A 16,492-nucleotide genomic window follows, 5' to 3' on the forward strand; every position below is an offset into this window, starting at 1 on the left:
AAATTGATTGTATCCAATTCCCCCGATAAACCCTCCACCTTTCCTTTCCGGGTTTCTTCTTTCTCCCCATAGTAAGCAGAAAATATGCAAGTAAGCTGTACTGCCTTTCCGGACTCTTTTAGGCTAATCCCTCCCGCCCGGCCTATCCAAAGCAACCAGCGTAAGGGAGGAGAGAGAAAAAAAAAAAAGTGTCCAGGACCTACTACAAACCGCCGTCACAGATGGCTGGCATCTCCACAGAAACGCGTCCGCTCCCCGATTACCATCAATTCCTCATTAAGGGGGAAGGAAGAAGAAATAAGCCGCGAATTGACGCCATTCGTTCCTAGCTACTAGTCCTGATCGTTTCCCCTTCCCTCCCCCGTGTCTCCAATGGCTCCCAGTGACCCTGTGTCGCGCACCGAACCATCCTCCACCGACCGTAACGTCAAGCACGTCGTACTGGGTGACCTCCTTTTCCCAACATGGTATCAGTCCATCTATCCGGAAGATCTCGTCAATAAAGACACAGACCGGTTGTACGTCTGTCGTTGGTGCTTCCGGTACTCGTGCGACGTCCACGCCTACGCGCAACATACGCGACTCTGCCAACACCGGACAACACCTCCCGGAACGAAAGTCTACGATCATGGCGGATACTCTGTATGGGAGCTAGACGGTGAATGCCACAAACTCTACGCGCAAAACCTTTCCTTGTTCGCCAAACTCTTCCTCGATCACAAGTCCGTCTTTTACGATGTCGTCTCCTTCCTCTACTACCTCCTCGTCTTCACCGATCCCAATGACCCCGAGAATTACTACGTCTTGGGCTTCTTCTCGAAAGAGAAACTCTCCTGGGATGCGAACAATCTCGCATGCATCCTCGTCTTCCCGCCCTACCAGCATAAGCAGCTTGGAAAGCTGTTGATGGGCGTGAGTTACAAGATCAGTTCCTGGGAGAGCGATAGTGGCCTTATAGGCGGTCCGGAACGGCCGCTAAGTGAGATGGGCCATAGGAGTTATACTCGGTTCTGGCAGGAACGAATAGCCAGGTATCTATTGTTACGGGGCGGCAACCCGAAGGAAGCAGAGGCGGCGTCGGGCTCCGCCGTGCCACTGAAGCAGAAGTCTCCGAAGACGTCCAAGCGAAAACATACCCACGAGCTCATGACAGTGCAGGACATTGGTCTGGCGACGGGGATGTTGCCTGAGGATGTTGTCACCGCTCTTCAAGGCCTGGGGGCCGTGGAGCCTGCGACGCCTGCCAAAAAGCGCCGGACAAAGGATTCATCTGGCGAGGCTGGATCGGGCGCAGAGGAGCCCTTGTTGATTCGGAAGTCTAAGATTCTTGAGTGGGCCAAGTCACATCATATGGCGCTCCAAGACCCTGTTAGAGATGAAGGTTTTCTGGGGAAATGGGCCCCGGCTGATTCCACTGAAGAGAGTGAGGTCGACAGTGATGAGGTTGACGAAGATGCTGGATAGGAGCTTCCTGCCTATCTTTGAGCCTATCGTTACGTTCTACCGTCATGTTTCCTGATGTGGAAACAGCGTGTCATGTATTATCATTTGCCTCTACTTACGCTACTGACCGTATGGAGCATCTTATCATTAATGAAATCTAGCAATACGATAAATTGACGGGACTAGTCACATGGAATTAGTAGTATTTTTGGTCGGCTCCTGAAACATCCCATCCGAGGATGCTACCTTGTAACGGATGAGTTACTCTGTGTATTGGGAGGTAGCTCTGCAAGTTACGCAACTCGCTCACTTATTCACTGGTCATTACAGCCAAGCGATAATACTAATACTCTGCATGTGCTATGAGCATGGTACTTTATCTCGCTGCCTACATTATGACTTTCAATGGATCAACTCAAGACACTCACCGTCCCTTAGGCAGCCATGAATGAGGCAATATTACATGCTAGCGGGTTTGAAACACGATTAATTCCCTCGTGGGTTAAAGTCGATTAGGATACGTAAGTATGTGAAGTACAATTTTCGACGTAGGATATTTTTCTATACCGGTAATCCGAATATGGAAGAACCTGATGTTCTCGCTTTACAATAACTCGCCTTAGACGTAGCCATCACATTACTCATCCATACCGCCAGGTCCTCCCTGTCGGCCCATTTGTCTGGCCTTGAGCAGCTCATCGCAGAGCAGGAGGTTCGAGGCAATACCCGTGCTTGACGCGACGCAGTTACGTAGCACACGGAAAGAGTCGAAGACACCTTCCTGGATGGGGTCCATCGGCTCACCAGTGGTCAGGTCCAGACCGACGGTGTTGCCGTTCGACTGCTCGTCTTGCAGAGCCGCCAATGAGTCCTGGACATCATGGCCAGAGTTGGCAGCAAGGGTCTTGGGGATGATGAGAAGGGCGTCGGCGAAAGCCTGAACACCCCACTTGGCCTTGCCCTTGACAGTCTTGCGGAAGGCCTCGGAAGTGAGGTGTGCGGCGCAGGCCACCTGGAAGCTACCAGCACCGGGGATGACACAGTTGTCGACGATGGTGTTGTAGACGGACCGCAGACCGTCGCGAACAGCATCCTTCACCTGTGCGATGGTGTGCTGGTTGGGTCCCTTGATGAGGATAGTGACGGACTTGGGGTCCTTGACTTCCTCAACGAAAGTGAACTTCTCCTCGCCGAGCTGGTGCTCGTAGACCAGACCAGCCCATCCAAGGACGTCAGGCGTCAAGTCCTCAACACTGTTCTGTGCAGTACCACCGCAGATAAGTTGAAGACGCTCCATGTTCCTCCGCTTAGCTCTCCGGAGAGCGAGAATGCCGTTCTTAACAAGGACATCCAAGCTCAGGGGGTCAATACCCTTCTGGTTAATGACGACGAAGCTCTTGTTGGGGTCGGTACCGCAGACTTGTTGCTTGAGCTCCACGATCTTCTTCAGCTTAGCATCGACGAACTTGCGTTCACTCTCCACCAACTTATCCCTCTGTTCGGCAGAAGAGTAGTAAAAGCCAGAGTTGATTTCAGACTTCTCGTACTCCAGGCTCACGTTCAGGGTCAGGATGAACGCGTTCTCCACACGCTTGGGCATGTCGGGGTGTCTGGCACCGTGGTCAAGAGCAAGACCACGGATAAGTCTGGTGTCAGAGGACGTGCGATGTTGCATGGTCATGATCTCAATCATGTGTAAATCGGGCTTCTCGGGAGCTCTGTGGATGGCAAGAACGGCGTCGACGATATCAGGCGTAAGCTTCTCGGCCAGAGCGCTGTTCAACTTCGTGCTGAGCGACGTCCGCGCGACGGAAAGGAGGAGTTCACGGTCAATTGTCCGTTCAAGCTTGAATTGCTCGAGGAACTATATACCACTATAGTTTAGTATTGTAGATGACCGACCATCTTAGATTCCGATGTACTAACCTTCAGAGACTCGTTCTTCGCAATTTCATAACCATCCGTGATAACACGAGGGTGCAGACCCTCGGAGATGTGACGATTTGCCTGCTTCAGAAGCTCACCCACCAACAGGACGACAGATGTCGTTCCATCACCGGTAATATCATCCTGTGCCGTTGCAGCTCGGGCAATCATAACCTTTTTCCTGTATTAATAATTGCGTTTGGGGGAGGAGGAGGAGGGAGGTCTAGCTCACAGCCGTGGGGTTTTGGATTTGCTGCACCGGTTAGCATGAGAGTTTATGATTCCTAATTGTAGATAACACTCACCATCTCACGCAGCAGAACATTTCCATCTTTAGTCAACTTGATCTGTTTGTATCATTGTTAGTGAAAATGCCGAATTGCCGTACTCGAGGGAATATTTCATACTCCGCCTGCACCATCCACCAACCTGAGATCCGTCAGCTCTGCATCTGTCTATTAACCATCGTAAATTGGAACATACATCTTCAGGGTACCCGAGGGACCCAAGTTGGACTTCAAGACATCCTGAAGACCCTCACCGGCGCTGATGTTGACCTTCAAGGCCTCCGCTCTCCGCTGCGAACAGTTAGTCTCTGCTGGACCACTGAGGGGCTAATGTTTCGGGGGGGTAAAGGGAAGAAGGATAACTGCATGCATACCCTCGACTCGGCCTTGGGATTGAGTAACTGCGTTGCAGACATTTTCTGCAGCACGAAAGAGCGACAAGCAACAAAAACCCAACGAAAGAAATCCGGAGAAAAAGATAAGGCTGGCTGGTGCTGTAGGGCCCCTAAGACGATGCCCGCGCGGCCACAAACCTGGTGGTGTTTGCCGTCGAATGCGGTGAGCTGTAGTTTTGGCAAAAAGCCCACATTCGATGTTCGCACTAGCGCCGCCGCGAAAAAAAAGAGCTCCGACGGCTCGACTCTGCAAATCTACCCTCCCAGGCTTTTCTTCAACTCCACGTCGGTCCACGGCAGGTCTACGGTCGCATAACCCCGGGAAATTGAGACGCGACCACGATAAGTCGCACGTAAAGGACCGTTTTGTCTAATTTTTAGGGCCCTTCCCTCAATTTCGCAATGGCCGACTTCCTTCTGTTCGAGGGCCCCATGGGCTACTCGCTTTTCAAGGTCGCCCACCAGGGTGACAGCGTGGGAAACCGCTTGAAGGAGGTTCAAGAAGGTGTTAACGACTTGGCCAGTTTCGGTAAAATGGTCGAACTGTCCAGTTTCCTGCCTTTCGAGTATGTGGTTCAATTTTTCCCATAGGGGCACTTTCCCGCAGGATTCTGACAACTTCCAGGAACAACAAGCAGGCTCTCAGTGAAATCAACGATGTCTCCGAGGGTGTCGCTTCGGACACTCTGATCTCTTTCCTCGAATTGAACTTGCCCAAGCCCAACAAGAAGAAGAAGGTTGTTCTGGGTCTGGCCGACAAGGCCTTGGCTGGAAGCATCAAGTCTGCCTTCTCTTTCGTTGACTGCGAGACTGGAGACACCAGCGAAGTCGTCCAGGATATGCTTCGTGGTGTCAGACTGCACGCCACCAAGCTGCTGAAGCAGCTGCGTGAGGGTGATATGGACACCGCCCAGCTTGGTCTTGGTCACGCTTACTCTCGCGCCAAGGTTAAGTTCTCCGTTCAGCGCGATGACAACCACATCATCCAGGCCATTGCTATCCTCGACCAGCTCGACAAGGCCATCAACACTTTCTCCATGAGGGTCAGGGAATGGTACTCCTGGCACTTCCCCGAACTCTACAAGATCGTCTCCGACAACCAGCGCTACGCCCAGATTGCCTTGTTCGTCCAGGACAAGAAGAGCTTGAACGACGAGAAGTTGCACGACATTGCTGCCCTTGTGGAGGACGATGAGGGTGTCGCCCAGAGCATCATCGACGCTGCTAAGCACAGCATGGGTCAGGAGATTTCCGAGACCGACATGGAGAACGTTATCTCTTTCGCCCAGCGCGTTGTCAGCCTGTCCAAGTACCGCAAGTCTCTCCACCAGTACCTGATTTCCAAGATGAGCGTGGTCGCCCCCAACCTTGCTGCCCTTATTGGTGAGATCGTTGGTGCTCGTTTGATCTCCCACGCCGGTAGCTTGACCAACCTGTCCAAGTACCCCGCTTCTACGGTCCAGATTCTCGGTGCTGAGAAGGCCCTTTTCAGAGCCTTGAAGACCAAGGGTAACACCCCCAAGTACGGTCTTCTGTACCACTCCTCTTTCATTGGAAGAGCTGGCCCCAAGAACAAGGGTCGCATCTCGCGTTTCCTTGCCAACAAGTGCTCCATCGCCTCCAGAATCGACAACTTCTCCGAGGAGCCCTCCACCAAGTTCGGTGAGGCCCTTAAGAAGCAGGTCGAGGAGCGTCTGGACTTCTACGCCACTGGTGCTGCCCCTACCAAGAACGAGGTCGCCATGGTAAGTCAATACAGCTTGTGTGATTGCTATTACACTAATGAATCAAAACTCCCTATTCTTCGTAACAACTTTACTGATGGCTTTTACAGAAAAACGCCATGGATGCTGTCCTTGCTGATATGGACATTGACGGCGCTGAGAGCGATGCCGAGATGCAGGACGCTGATGAGAAGGCCGAAAAGAAGGACAAGAAGGAGAAGAAGGAAAAGAAGGACAAGAAGGACAAGAAGGAAAAGAAGGAGAAGAAGGAGAAGGGCGAGAAGGGCGAGAAGGAGGAGAAGAAGAAGAAGCGCAAGTCTGACGTTGGCGAGGGCGAGTCCGAGAAGAAGAAGCGGAAGCACGACAGCGATGCTGAGCCGTCCAAAAAGAAGAAGAAGGTTTAAAAGTACCGAGTCTTGGGACAGGAGGGCGTCATTGTCGCGGCGTTGATGGGTTTTCTTTATTATTCTTGCCAACCATGTTCTGTTTTCTCCTTGACGACTTGATGGGCTGGGTATCTTGTAAATTATTCGATTGAGGCCTGTGTCGTGCCAAAATTTGTTTGTAGTTCTTGCTGCCAATCTGATATGGCTTTTTGGTTCTAGACTTATATGATATGGCAATTGGCTGTAAGCGATAAAGTACTAGTGGTTTGACGGACTTCCAGTAGCGATCTAAACAAAGGAACCAACCGTATCCTGGATATCTAATCCGAGCCAACAGCGGAGGAATCCTGGCTACTAACTAGTTAACTACTCTTAAGTTACAGGGTCGATCGCTGCTTATTCACCGGGCGGAGGAAGGGGCCGATGACCACCCAGACCGGCTTCCCCCTCTCAACCCCCCAAGCGAGGACTGACAACCCCATTGCGCTTTCCCTTCGTTCAGCTACTACCATATATCATGGCCCGAGCATCAGTGCTCTCCCCATTTACTTAGTTATAATGGCTTCGTTTATGACTCTGGTCAAGATACTAAGAAGCTAGCTTTATTATTTAGCGCACACTTACTGTGTCATTCTTTACCATAGCCGGCGCGGTCGATGTGATGCCCCCACCTTCGCAATGAATCCCAGCCCCGCGATGATGCCAACTACCCTGCCGACGATGTCCTCTGAATCGCCTAAACGTAAGCGAGCATCGTCCGAAGATTCTGATTACCGCAGTCCTTCCGCTTCACCTACATCAAGCGGCTCAATCCCCAACCCCCAGGAATCCAAGATCCGGGAAGCAGAGGACTGGGGTCGATACAGCCCGCGAGCGCTAGTCGCTGGTCGCTTGGGGCGATTGGCTATCCGCGGGGATCAAATTTCTACGTCGCCAGTGCCGTATGGAGTAGATCAGGGCATAGTCGCACATACGGCACAGTCGGGGAACTGGCCTACCTCAGACGGTGATTCTCATGAGTCTTACACCTTATCCGAAGCGAACACCTCGATGGAGATTAGTCCCAGCCCAGGGGAGCTGTCAGAGTTTGCGGAAGCTACTCAGTCTCCTGAAATTGCTAGATCCGGATCACCATCTCCCAGAAAGAGACGATCGACACCCAGCCCTCGCAAGAAGAAGCTCCCTACGACTTCTCCCAGGATGCGTAGCCGCAGTGCATCACCACCTCTTATAACCGATACAGCTGATGAGAACCCACTTACATGGCATGACTCGGAAATCACGGGTCACAACCCGACTGATCCTACTGACGACGGATATGGGCTGAATGGAATTGGTTTCAAACCGACTGCGGCAATGGCTTGGGCCAGGTCAGAGAGGAGAAAGAAACAGGTCGCAGAATGGAGGAGCCGTGAAGCCAGAGAGGCGCGCGAAAAGCGGCGAGAACGCCGAGACGGTGCCGACTTCGAGAGGATACGGTCTATCCAATCTGGTGCCATTCAGAAAAGGGTCAAGTTTGACGTCTAGATGCGGATTTCACATGAGTATGCATATGCGTATGAACACCCTTGTCTCGAGACACACCTTCTATCCCTTACGATATCCCTAACACTTCTGGAGTTTATCGGTTATTATGGCTTTATCGAAACGGGCGTTGGATTGAAATAATCGACACGAGACATGACGACATCACAACTTCAAGGTTGGATAGGGTAGCAGCCCCTAATATAGAGAGGAATATGTACTTTTGCAACCAGCCCACTTTATACATAGTACTATACAATGAGATTCCATCCAACTCCAGTACTCCATGCGATGCACAAAAAGCCTACCAAAACTTGTAGTTCGATAGGTTGGTCCAGCTCTTCCGTTTCCTTTCCTCCTCTGCCAAACGGGCCGCTTCCTCGATCTTCTGTTCCTTCTCACGTTGTTTCTTATCCTTGAGTGCCTTCATCAACTCCACTGCCTGTTTCATGCCGTCTAATTCCTCCACGCGACGCCGTTGGCAGAACTCGTGGGCTGCAAGCGCTGTAATAGCGAAAGCACCTACCGCCCAGTTACAAGCGGTCCACATAGAGCGCAGTCCTAAATTCATCCAATTCATCAGCGACCATTTATTATATCAGATCCGTTATTAGAATTTCATACCTCCAACCACGCCCCTAACGCCGCCTACACCGAACCCGGCCCCGATTCCGAGCAGCAGCGAGTCACGCGCACACGGCGCTTTATGGAAAGACATGGCATTTTCGAGTGACATTGTTTTCATAGCCTCAGTGACCGTGATATCCTTTGCCTTTTGTCCGGTCTTGGTTGTCGCTGTAGGCAGCATATTCACAGGCTCTTCGGGGTTTCCGAAGGCATCCCACAGCTTCCCGACCTGCGACTTGGGAAACTCATGCTTCGGTTTCCGGTCTCCCTGTTGCCCAGGCTCTCTCACTTCCGGAGTGGAGGTAGTTGAGTCCCGCGCATCGTCGGCCATTATGTGAGATCCAATTGTGGGTTCGAGATACCTTGTCGTCGCTCTATATCCAATCTATGGCCTTATGCGGGCATTTTCTCTACCGGGTAACTATGCGCGGTATACGGATCAACCTATTATCCGGTACCTCCCGGTTAGCCACCAGAAATGGATAGTTTTCCCGAGGTGCCCGCGATCATCCAATGACTACGCGTAAAGTAGAAAACGCGAACGCGTCGGAATGGCGTAGGGCAAATCTGGGCTCCGCAACATGCAAGTGGATCAACGACCAATTCAGTTACATTGGAGCGCGCTCAACTGTGTCTGTGAAGGAACGTCCATTTCACAAAGAAAAGAAGCCAATTTACAGCAAAAATCAACCATGCGCAGCTTTGTCCTGTGTTAATTACACCATTGCTTTTCCATGTTTCGCCTAACTCATCATCGCCTTGCTCTGCAGTGATCTCCAGCCCCGGCCAGTGGGCGCGTCGCCGTCGCAATGCCTTCAAGAAAACCCAGCAAATTTGGGAACAAGTTCCGATCAAGCGCGGCCTCCTTTAATCCCAAAAGAACGAAGACAATCGAGTTTTCATCCCTCCGATCCACCGAAGCAACCTCTCAAGATGAGAAATTCGAGGCAATCCGGCTGGCCAACAGCATCGATGAATCCTTGGGGTTCCCTCGGTTTGAGTCCGGCGAAAAACGAGTCGGCTGGCTCATCAACATGCACAGTACCTCCATAGAAGATCCGAATGTCCCCGGAGGACGCGCCGGCGTGGATTACTACTTTCTCGAAGATGGAGGTGGGAGTTTCAAGGCAACTGTTGAATACGACCCATATTTCTTAATTGCCGTGAAGAAGGGCCGTGAAACTGAGGTCGAGGATTGGTGTCGGAGGATGTTTGAAGGGCTCATCAAGAAGATAATGCGGGTGGAGAAAGAGGACCTCAATCTGCCAAACCATCTGCTTGGGTACAAACGGACATTTCTCCAACTCAACTTTGCGAGTGTGAGCCACTTGTTGGAGGTTCGCAAAACACTTCTTCCTCTGGCGGAGAAGAACAAGAAGAATGTAAATGTGATGGATACTTATATGGAGATCTCCAGGTACGTGCATCGATCTGGAGTCTATGTCTTGGAAGTTTGGGCTAACCGGTATCTGTAGCGCAAATGCTGGGTTCGACCTTTTTGACGATGAACTTATTAATGAATCACGATCTAATGCTACTATGAACGCGAGCGACTTCATTATTGATATTCGAGAATATGATGTTCCTTATCATGTTCGAGTCTCGATTGACAAGGGTACGTACCCGCATCATGTGTATTCTCTTCACGTCGCTAACGGCTTCAAGACATCCGAATAGGAAAATGGTATACAGTAGAGGCAAAGCACGGCGTTATCTCATTGACCTGCATAGAAGAACGACTCACCCGAGCCGACCCTGTCGTTCTAGCCTTCGATATTGAAACAACCAAGCTACCGCTGAAATTTCCCGACTCCGTGATTGACCAAATCATGATGATATCCTACATGATCGACGGGCAAGGGTTTCTAATCACCAACCGTGAGATCGTATCCGAAGACATCAATGATTTCGAATACACGCCCAAGCCAGAGTACAGTGGTCCTTTTATGATCTTTAACGAACCCGACGAACGCGGCGTTTTAGAGCGATTCTTCGAACATATCAAAGAAGCTAAGCCTACTGTCATTGCTACCTATAACGGTGACTTCTTCGATTGGCCTTTCGTGGAAGCTAGGGCTAGCGTTCTCGGCATCGACATGTATAGGGAGATCGGTTTCCGCAAGAACAGCGAGGATATCTACCAAAGTGATCACTGTGTTCACATGGATTGCTTCGCCTGGGTGAACCGTGATAGTTATTTGCCCCAAGGAAGTCGTGGTTTGAAAGCTGTTACAGTCGCAAAGCTTGGATACGATCCCGACGAGCTCGACCCAGAGCTGATGACTCCGTACGCAAGCGAACGCCCTCAGACCCTGGCAGAATATTCCGTTTCCGATGCCGTCGCCACATACTACCTCTACATGAAATATGTCCATCCTTTCATCTTCTCCCTGTGTACGATTCTTCCTATCAACCCCGACGACACGCTGAGAAAAGGAACTGGAACTTTATGTGAGATGCTGCTCATGGTGCAGGCGTATCAAGGAAACATCGTCCTGCCAAACAAGCACAAAGACCCCCCGGAATCATTCTACGAAGGACATCTACTCGAGTCAGAAACGTATGTCGGAGGACACGTTGAGAGTATTGAAGCCGGTGTGTTTCGAAGCGATATCCCTGTTACGTTCAACGTGCAGCCTTCAGCGATAGACGAGCTCCTCCGGGATCTGGATGCGGCGTTGAAGTTCAGTATCGAGGTAGAAGAGAAGAAGTCGATGGATGATGTTACGAACTACGAGGAAGTTAAGAAGCAAATTGCGGACAAGTTGATTGACCTCAAAGAGAGACCACACAGGGATGAAGTGCCCTTCATCTATCACTTGGACGTTGCATCTATGTATCCGAACATCATGATCACCAATCGACTGCAGCCTGACTCCATGATACAAGAGTCGAACTGTGCCGCTTGTGACTTCAACCGACCCGGAAAGTCATGCGATAGGCGAATGCCATGGGCATGGAGAGGTGAATTTCTTCCGGCCAAGCGCGACGAGTACAACATGATTCGTCAGGCTGTTGCAAATGAGAGGTTCCCTGGAAAGCACAAGAATAGCCCGATGAGGTCCTTCGGTGATATGAGCATCGAAGAACAAGCCGGCATCGTAAAAAAGCGACTACAGGATTACAGCAAAAAGATTTACCACAAGATTCACGACAGCAAAACAATGGTCAGGGAGGCCATCATTTGCCAGCGAGAGAACCCATTCTATGTCGACACCGTCCGCAGTTTCCGTGACCGAAGATACGATTTCAAAGGAAAGCAGAAGGTCTGGAAAGGCAAGACTGATGCTCTCAAGTCTTCAGGAGCATCAGCTGCGGAGGTGGAAGAGGCCAAAAAGATGATCGTCCTCTATGATTCCTTACAGCTTGCCCACAAAGTCATTCTTAACAGTTTCTATGGTTATGTCATGAGAAAGGGATCTCGATGGTACTCTATGGAAATGGCTGGTGTTACGTGTCTGACTGGTGCTCGCATCATTCAGATGGCTAGAGAGCTAGTTGAACGCATTGGACGACCTCTGGAACTCGACACTGACGGTATCTGGTGTATGTTGCCGGGCTCATTCCCCGAGAACTTTTCATTCACCTTGAAAAATGGCAAGAAGCTGGGTATCTCATATCCTTGTGTCATGCTGAACCACCTTGTCCACGGAAGCTACACAAATCATCAGTACCAGACTCTGGTCGACCCTGCTACATTCAGATACGACAAAAACAGTGAGAACTCTATCTTCTTCGAAGTCGATGGTCCGTACAGAGCCATGATCTTGCCAACCTCAAAGGAGGAAGACAAGAACTTGAAGAAACGTTACGCAGTTTTCAACCATGACGGCTCACTGGCGGAACTGAAGGGTTTCGAGGTCAAACGTCGTGGAGAGCTGAAATTGATCAAGATTTTCCAAACTCAAATCTTCCGATTCTTCCTGGAAGGCACAAATCTTACTGAGACGTATGCTGCAGTGGCTAAGGTGGCTGACCGATGGTTGGATGTACTTTACGAGCACGGTGCAACTTTGGCCGACGAAGAACTTATCGATCTCATTTCGGAGAACAGGAGCATGACGAAGACACTTGAAGAGTATGGAAACCAGAAGTCAACGTCTATCACAACTGCACGGCGTCTGGCAGAGTTCCTGGGTGAGCAGATGGTGAAGGACAAGGGCCTGAACTGCAAATACATCATTTCATCCAAGCCTCGGAACACCCCTGTCACTGAACGAGCCATTCCCGTGGCGATCTTCTCCGCTGAGGAGAACGTGAAGCGTTTCTTCTTGCGCAAGTGGCTTAAAGATGACCCCGGCGATATGGATCCTCGTACTGTGATTGACTGGGACTACTATCTTGAGCGTCTGGGCTCCGTTGTGCAGAAGCTCATTACCATCCCCGCTGCGTTGCAGAAGATCCGTAACCCGGTTCCTCGAGTTGCTCACCCCGACTGGCTGCAACGGCGGATCAACACCAAGGACGACAGGTTCAAGCAAACGAAGATGACAGATATGTTCATCAAGTCCGATAAGCAAGAAAAGAATCCATTGACAGATATCTCGACGAATATTCTTGACCATCGTGTACAGCATACAGGTGATCTGGATGAAGCCCTTGCAAGCTCTACACAAAAGCTGAAGCCATCATCCGAAACTAAGGTCTCCCAAAAGCGAAAGCATCCGGAAGGTCTGTCGAAGACCTCTCTTGATCCTTTCGCCACCCTCCCCGCGAAGATGCCGTCAATGGCGGACGATTATGTTGGCTTCCTGAAATACCAGAAGCAGAAGTGGAAGATACAGAAACAAGCCCGAATTCGTCGTCGTCAACTTTTCGGTGAAAGGGCAAACGCAGGTGGCGATTCATTGAGCAATCTGTTCAGAAACCAAGCCGAGTTATTATACATCAACACCTGGCAAATTTTGCAGCTTTCCGAGACAGGAAGGCCTGGCATTGTGCGAGCGTTTGTGCTGATCGACCGAAAGATCCATGCTCTCACAGTCAAGGTGCCCCGGCAAATTTACGTCAATCTCAAACAGGACTCACTTCCTGATGTTGACGTGCCGGACTGCGAGGTTGAAAAGGTCAACCACACACTGCCCAACGGTCATCCTTCGGTCCATTTGTTCAAGTTAACATTGTCGGAAGAGACGTATCTCCGCGAAGCGGACAAGATCGATGTTCTCTTCCAGCACCCTAGCGTTGAGGGCGTTTACGAGAAGAACATCCCTCTCAACATCCGGGCAGTTCTTAAGCTGGGAAGCATTTGTACTTTCGATGAGGAGCAACGGGGTGTTCTCGGAGAAGGCCTGGACCGCGGCTTTGACCTTTCGACTCTATGCCGGACAACCACAGAGCAACCGTATCTTCTGGACTCGCCACTTGCCTTCCATTATCTCTATCATGTCGCATCTGGGGACAGGCAGATTTTCGCCCTTTTTTCCAGCACGAAGAATGAGGCACATGTCGTGATCCTGAACCGCACGAGGGATGTTCAGGGTCTTCCGAACCTCGATAAGATCTACTCTGAACTTCTCGCGCGAAGAGTGCAAACCATGGAAGGATACCAGTCACAGGTTGCTTTCGAATATCAGGACAAGATCCATTTCAGGACCACGCAGGTGACTACTAGGAGAAAGGCTCACCTGGAGGTTGGAGACTTGATCAAGAAGTTCAAGTCCGAAGAGACCATGCCCGCTGTTATGGTCATCCAGTCACAACAAAGGAAGCGTCTGTGCCATGATATTCCGATCCTTCGAGAGTACCCTACGCTGCCAGTCAAACCGGAAGTGTCAGATATGGATCTCCCACCTCTGGGATGGCAGTCCTTCATTGCCAGACGATTGGTCACTCACTACCTCTATCTCTCCGCCTGGATTCAACACTTGACATTGCTTGCTAGATACGGTGACGTTCCTCTTTGCAACTTGGAGAACGATGACCCTCGCTTCCTCATCGATATCTCGTATGCCAGACGGCTCCAACAAAACAACGTTGTGCTCTGGTGGTCTTCGAACCCTCGGCCTGATCATGCGGGCTATGAGAAAGACGATATCTCCGGTCCTCTTGAGAAAGTCTCCATGCCATCGGTGAATGTTCCAAGTGCGTATACCACAGTATGCATTGAGTTGGAAGTTCGTAATCTGGCAATCAACACAATTCTCACATCGTCCATCATTAACGAGATGGAGGGTGCGGATACACTCCTGGCTTCGTCCGGCCAATCCGCAGACCCTAACGGAGGCGGTGTCTTGTACTCCGAAAAGGCATTCGCTTCAGCCGGCGCGGTTGTGCTGCGTGAGATGGTCAAGCACTGGTGGACTGAAGCTTGCGATGGAAACAGCATGGCTGATATTATGGTGCAGCATTTGATCCGATGGGTAGAGAGCCCGGTCTCATGTCTCTATGATCGATCTTTGCATCACTACGTGCGGATGCTGTCACGGAAGTCATTCCAGCGCCTGATGGCTGAATTCAGGCGCGTTGGATCAAATGTCATCTTTGCTAGCTCCACCCGTCTCTTGCTCCAGACCTCCAAAACGGAGGTGGGCAATGCCTACGCATACAGTCAGTACGTGCTCAAGTCCATCCGAGCCAACCCGTCGTTCCATTTCATCGACCTTGAGATCAAGGAGTACTGGGACTACCTGCTTTGGTACGACGAGTATAACTACGGTGGCAAAGGTTGCCAAGAAGTCGTCGAGTCCGATGAACAAGAATTGGAGACGGTCATGCACTGGCAGCTCAACCGTACATTGCCCACGCCCATGCAGTCCATTTTCCACGACTGGGTTGTGGAGTATATCGAACTCATGCACGGTCTCAAACGGCCGGATACAAATGACTCTACGCCCCGATTGACGCAGATTCCAATTGGACGTCCCAGTGACGAGGATAGCCAGGAAGCCTCGACTGCCCTCGCAGAAAAGTTTTCGAAGCCACTGAAGAAGCAAATCACTGGTCTCATTCGTCGGCAGCGCGACGAGCTTCTTCACCCGGAGCTAGCCTCTGATTACGTCTTCCCTGTCCTCCCTGGTGTTTTGTCGGACCCTAATGAAGAGAAGCGCAACCCTGTGTTGGAACTCGTGAAACTACTCATGCAAGTCCTTAGTCTATCAAAGATGACTACTATGGAGACCCGGTTACTGCGTCGCGAATTGCTAGCCCTGTTCGAAGTGCGAGAATTCAGCAAGGAAGGCCGCTTCGAGAACCCCGGCGCGAGTCTCAAAATCCCAGAACTCACCTGCGGCTCATGCTGCCTGATCCGAGATCTGGATTTGTGTCGGGATGAAGATGTACTTCCTGAGCCCGGAGTTGACGCCAGTAAGAGCTCGACCAAGCCATGGCGCTGTCCGTTCTGCCAAACGGAATACGACCGATTGGCACAGGAAGAGATCTTGATTGGTCAAATCCAGGGGTACATTGTCGGGTGGCAGACACAGGACCTGAAGTGCTCGAAATGTGGAACGCTGAAGGTTAGTGACTTCATGGAGCACTGCTCTTGCAGTGGAGTGTGGGTGGAAACGATGGATCGGAAGGAGATTGAGAGGAAGCTGCACATCTTGAACAGTGTGGCCAAGTTTCACGGTCTCAAGTTGTTGGAGAGTGTTGTGGGAGAAGTGCTTGCACAGATGTGAACATGTGTTTGTTCTTGCATGATTGCTTGTTGTCGTTTTGAGCGTTGATGGTTGGTGGCTATACCCGCGGTAACTCTACTACACTTCGGTTCCGATATATACATGCGGCCGGGGGCAACATTGGATAGGCGTTAGGGAAGGGATTGAGGGTCATTTAAATGGCGTTCTTAGCATTGTTATTATCTTGACTCCATTCAATACATAGTATATGCATAATAGGATCTAGCTCGTGGGTGAAATGTTGCTAAGAAACTCAAAACGACGCTTGTTGTAGCAGTGCCAGTGCCCTCTTTTAAGGGCTGTTCAAGATGTCGGGAAATACCTCCGGTCCTCCCCACCGTGAGATCTTCAATCTAATAGTATGCACATATGTGTACTTATATGGGGGGTCCTAGGCCTGTTGCCTACTTCCATAGTGGATGTGGGGAAGAATAACATTGGTCTGATTGGTGTATATCGCAATTTAATCGCAACTACAAATATACGAGACCAAGTGCACGCGATCCATGGATGAGACTTGATTAGCACCTCGGCACGTGTGTTTGTGGCAGGCGCAACACA

General features: G+C 50.7%; 6 protein-coding genes across 6 annotated transcripts; 4 read left to right on the forward strand and 2 right to left on the reverse strand.

The window, feature by feature from the left end:
• The first annotated feature begins 100 nt into the window (after nt 1–100).
• On the forward strand, nt 101–1,660 carry BO87DRAFT_372288 (putative histone acetyltransferase (MysT1)). Its single transcript, XM_025622244.1, has one exon. It carries the CDS (start codon nt 373–375, stop codon nt 1,462–1,464), a length of 1,092 nt encoding a protein of 363 aa, XP_025484546.1. The 5' UTR covers nt 101–372; the 3' UTR covers nt 1,465–1,660.
• Nucleotides 1,661–1,939: 279 nt separating this feature from the next.
• BO87DRAFT_403037 (chaperonin-containing T-complex subunit CCT6) lies at nt 1,940–4,188 on the reverse strand. The gene is made up of 7 exons (XM_025625733.1): nt 4,031–4,188; nt 3,853–3,947; nt 3,777–3,798; nt 3,675–3,716; nt 3,602–3,622; nt 3,370–3,543; nt 1,940–3,307 (listed from the first exon to the last, which is right to left on the reverse strand). The coding sequence occupies exons 1-7, from the start codon at nt 4,070–4,072 to the stop codon at nt 2,081–2,083; spliced, it is 1,623 nt and encodes a 540-aa protein (XP_025484547.1). The 5' UTR covers nt 4,073–4,188; the 3' UTR covers nt 1,940–2,080.
• Nucleotides 4,189–4,293: 105 nt separating this feature from the next.
• Nucleotides 4,294–6,420, forward strand: sik1 (snoRNP complex protein NOP56). Its single transcript, XM_025622245.1, has 3 exons — nt 4,294–4,617; nt 4,677–5,796; nt 5,886–6,420. The coding sequence occupies exons 1-3, from the start codon at nt 4,454–4,456 to the stop codon at nt 6,177–6,179; spliced, it is 1,578 nt and encodes a 525-aa protein (XP_025484548.1). The 5' UTR covers nt 4,294–4,453; the 3' UTR covers nt 6,180–6,420.
• Nucleotides 6,421–6,630: 210 nt separating this feature from the next.
• BO87DRAFT_372291 (uncharacterized protein) lies at nt 6,631–7,940 on the forward strand. The gene has a single exon (XM_025622246.1). It carries the CDS (start codon nt 6,840–6,842, stop codon nt 7,686–7,688), a length of 849 nt encoding a protein of 282 aa, XP_025484549.1. The 5' UTR covers nt 6,631–6,839; the 3' UTR covers nt 7,689–7,940.
• BO87DRAFT_372292 (cytochrome oxidase biogenesis protein, Cox20 subunit) lies at nt 7,811–8,685 on the reverse strand. Its single transcript, XM_025622247.1, has 2 exons — nt 8,310–8,685; nt 7,811–8,246 (listed from the first exon to the last, which is right to left on the reverse strand). Exons 1-2 carry the CDS (start codon nt 8,641–8,643, stop codon nt 7,990–7,992), a joined length of 591 nt encoding a protein of 196 aa, XP_025484550.1. The 5' UTR covers nt 8,644–8,685; the 3' UTR covers nt 7,811–7,989.
• A 249-nt stretch (nt 8,686–8,934) lies between these two features.
• On the forward strand, nt 8,935–16,150 carry BO87DRAFT_454922 (DNA polymerase epsilon catalytic subunit POL2). Its single transcript, XM_025628604.1, has 3 exons — nt 8,935–9,729; nt 9,788–9,927; nt 9,978–16,150. The coding sequence occupies exons 1-3, from the start codon at nt 9,122–9,124 to the stop codon at nt 15,929–15,931; spliced, it is 6,702 nt and encodes a 2,233-aa protein (XP_025484551.1). The 5' UTR covers nt 8,935–9,121; the 3' UTR covers nt 15,932–16,150.
• The last annotated feature ends 342 nt before the right edge of the window (nt 16,151–16,492 follow it).

Source organism: Aspergillus neoniger, assembly GCF_003184625.1.
Source record: "Aspergillus neoniger CBS 115656 unplaced genomic scaffold BO87scaffold_2, whole genome shotgun sequence".
Classification (NCBI taxonomy): domain Eukaryota; kingdom Fungi; phylum Ascomycota; class Eurotiomycetes; order Eurotiales; family Aspergillaceae; genus Aspergillus; species Aspergillus neoniger.

Bases quoted from the DNA above. Each gene is read 5' to 3' on its own strand.
- BO87DRAFT_372292 (XM_025622247.1), bottom strand. From the start codon at position 8,643: ATGGCCGACGATGCGCGGGACTCAACTACCTCCACTCCGGAAGTGAGA. The intron at 8,247-8,309 runs GTATGAAATTCT...GGATGAATTTAG, and splicing joins CGTTAGGGGCGTGGTTGGAG to GACTGCGCTCTATGTGGACC.
- BO87DRAFT_454922 (XM_025628604.1), top strand. From the start codon at position 9,122: ATGCCTTCAAGAAAACCCAGCAAATTTGGGAACAAGTTCCGATCAAGC. The intron at 9,730-9,787 runs GTACGTGCATCG...CGGTATCTGTAG, and splicing joins ACTTATATGGAGATCTCCAG to CGCAAATGCTGGGTTCGACC. The intron at 9,928-9,977 runs GTACGTACCCGC...AACGGCTTCAAG, and splicing joins TCGAGTCTCGATTGACAAGG to ACATCCGAATAGGAAAATGG.
- BO87DRAFT_403037 (XM_025625733.1), bottom strand. From the start codon at position 4,072: ATGTCTGCAACGCAGTTACTCAATCCCAAGGCCGAGTCGAGG. The intron at 3,623-3,674 runs GTGAGTGTTATC...TAACCGGTGCAG, and splicing joins ATGTTCTGCTGCGTGAGATG to CAAATCCAAAACCCCACGGC. The intron at 3,544-3,601 runs GTGAGCTAGACC...TACAGGAAAAAG, and splicing joins AAATCCAAAACCCCACGGCT to GTTATGATTGCCCGAGCTGC.
- BO87DRAFT_372291 (XM_025622246.1), top strand. From the start codon at position 6,840: ATGAATCCCAGCCCCGCGATGATGCCAACTACCCTGCCGACGATGTCC.
- BO87DRAFT_372288 (XM_025622244.1), top strand. From the start codon at position 373: ATGGCTCCCAGTGACCCTGTGTCGCGCACCGAACCATCCTCCACCGAC.
- sik1 (XM_025622245.1), top strand. From the start codon at position 4,454: ATGGCCGACTTCCTTCTGTTCGAGGGCCCCATGGGCTACTCGCTTTTC. The intron at 4,618-4,676 runs GTATGTGGTTCA...GACAACTTCCAG, and splicing joins TCCAGTTTCCTGCCTTTCGA to GAACAACAAGCAGGCTCTCA. The intron at 5,797-5,885 runs GTAAGTCAATAC...TGGCTTTTACAG, and splicing joins CCAAGAACGAGGTCGCCATG to AAAAACGCCATGGATGCTGT.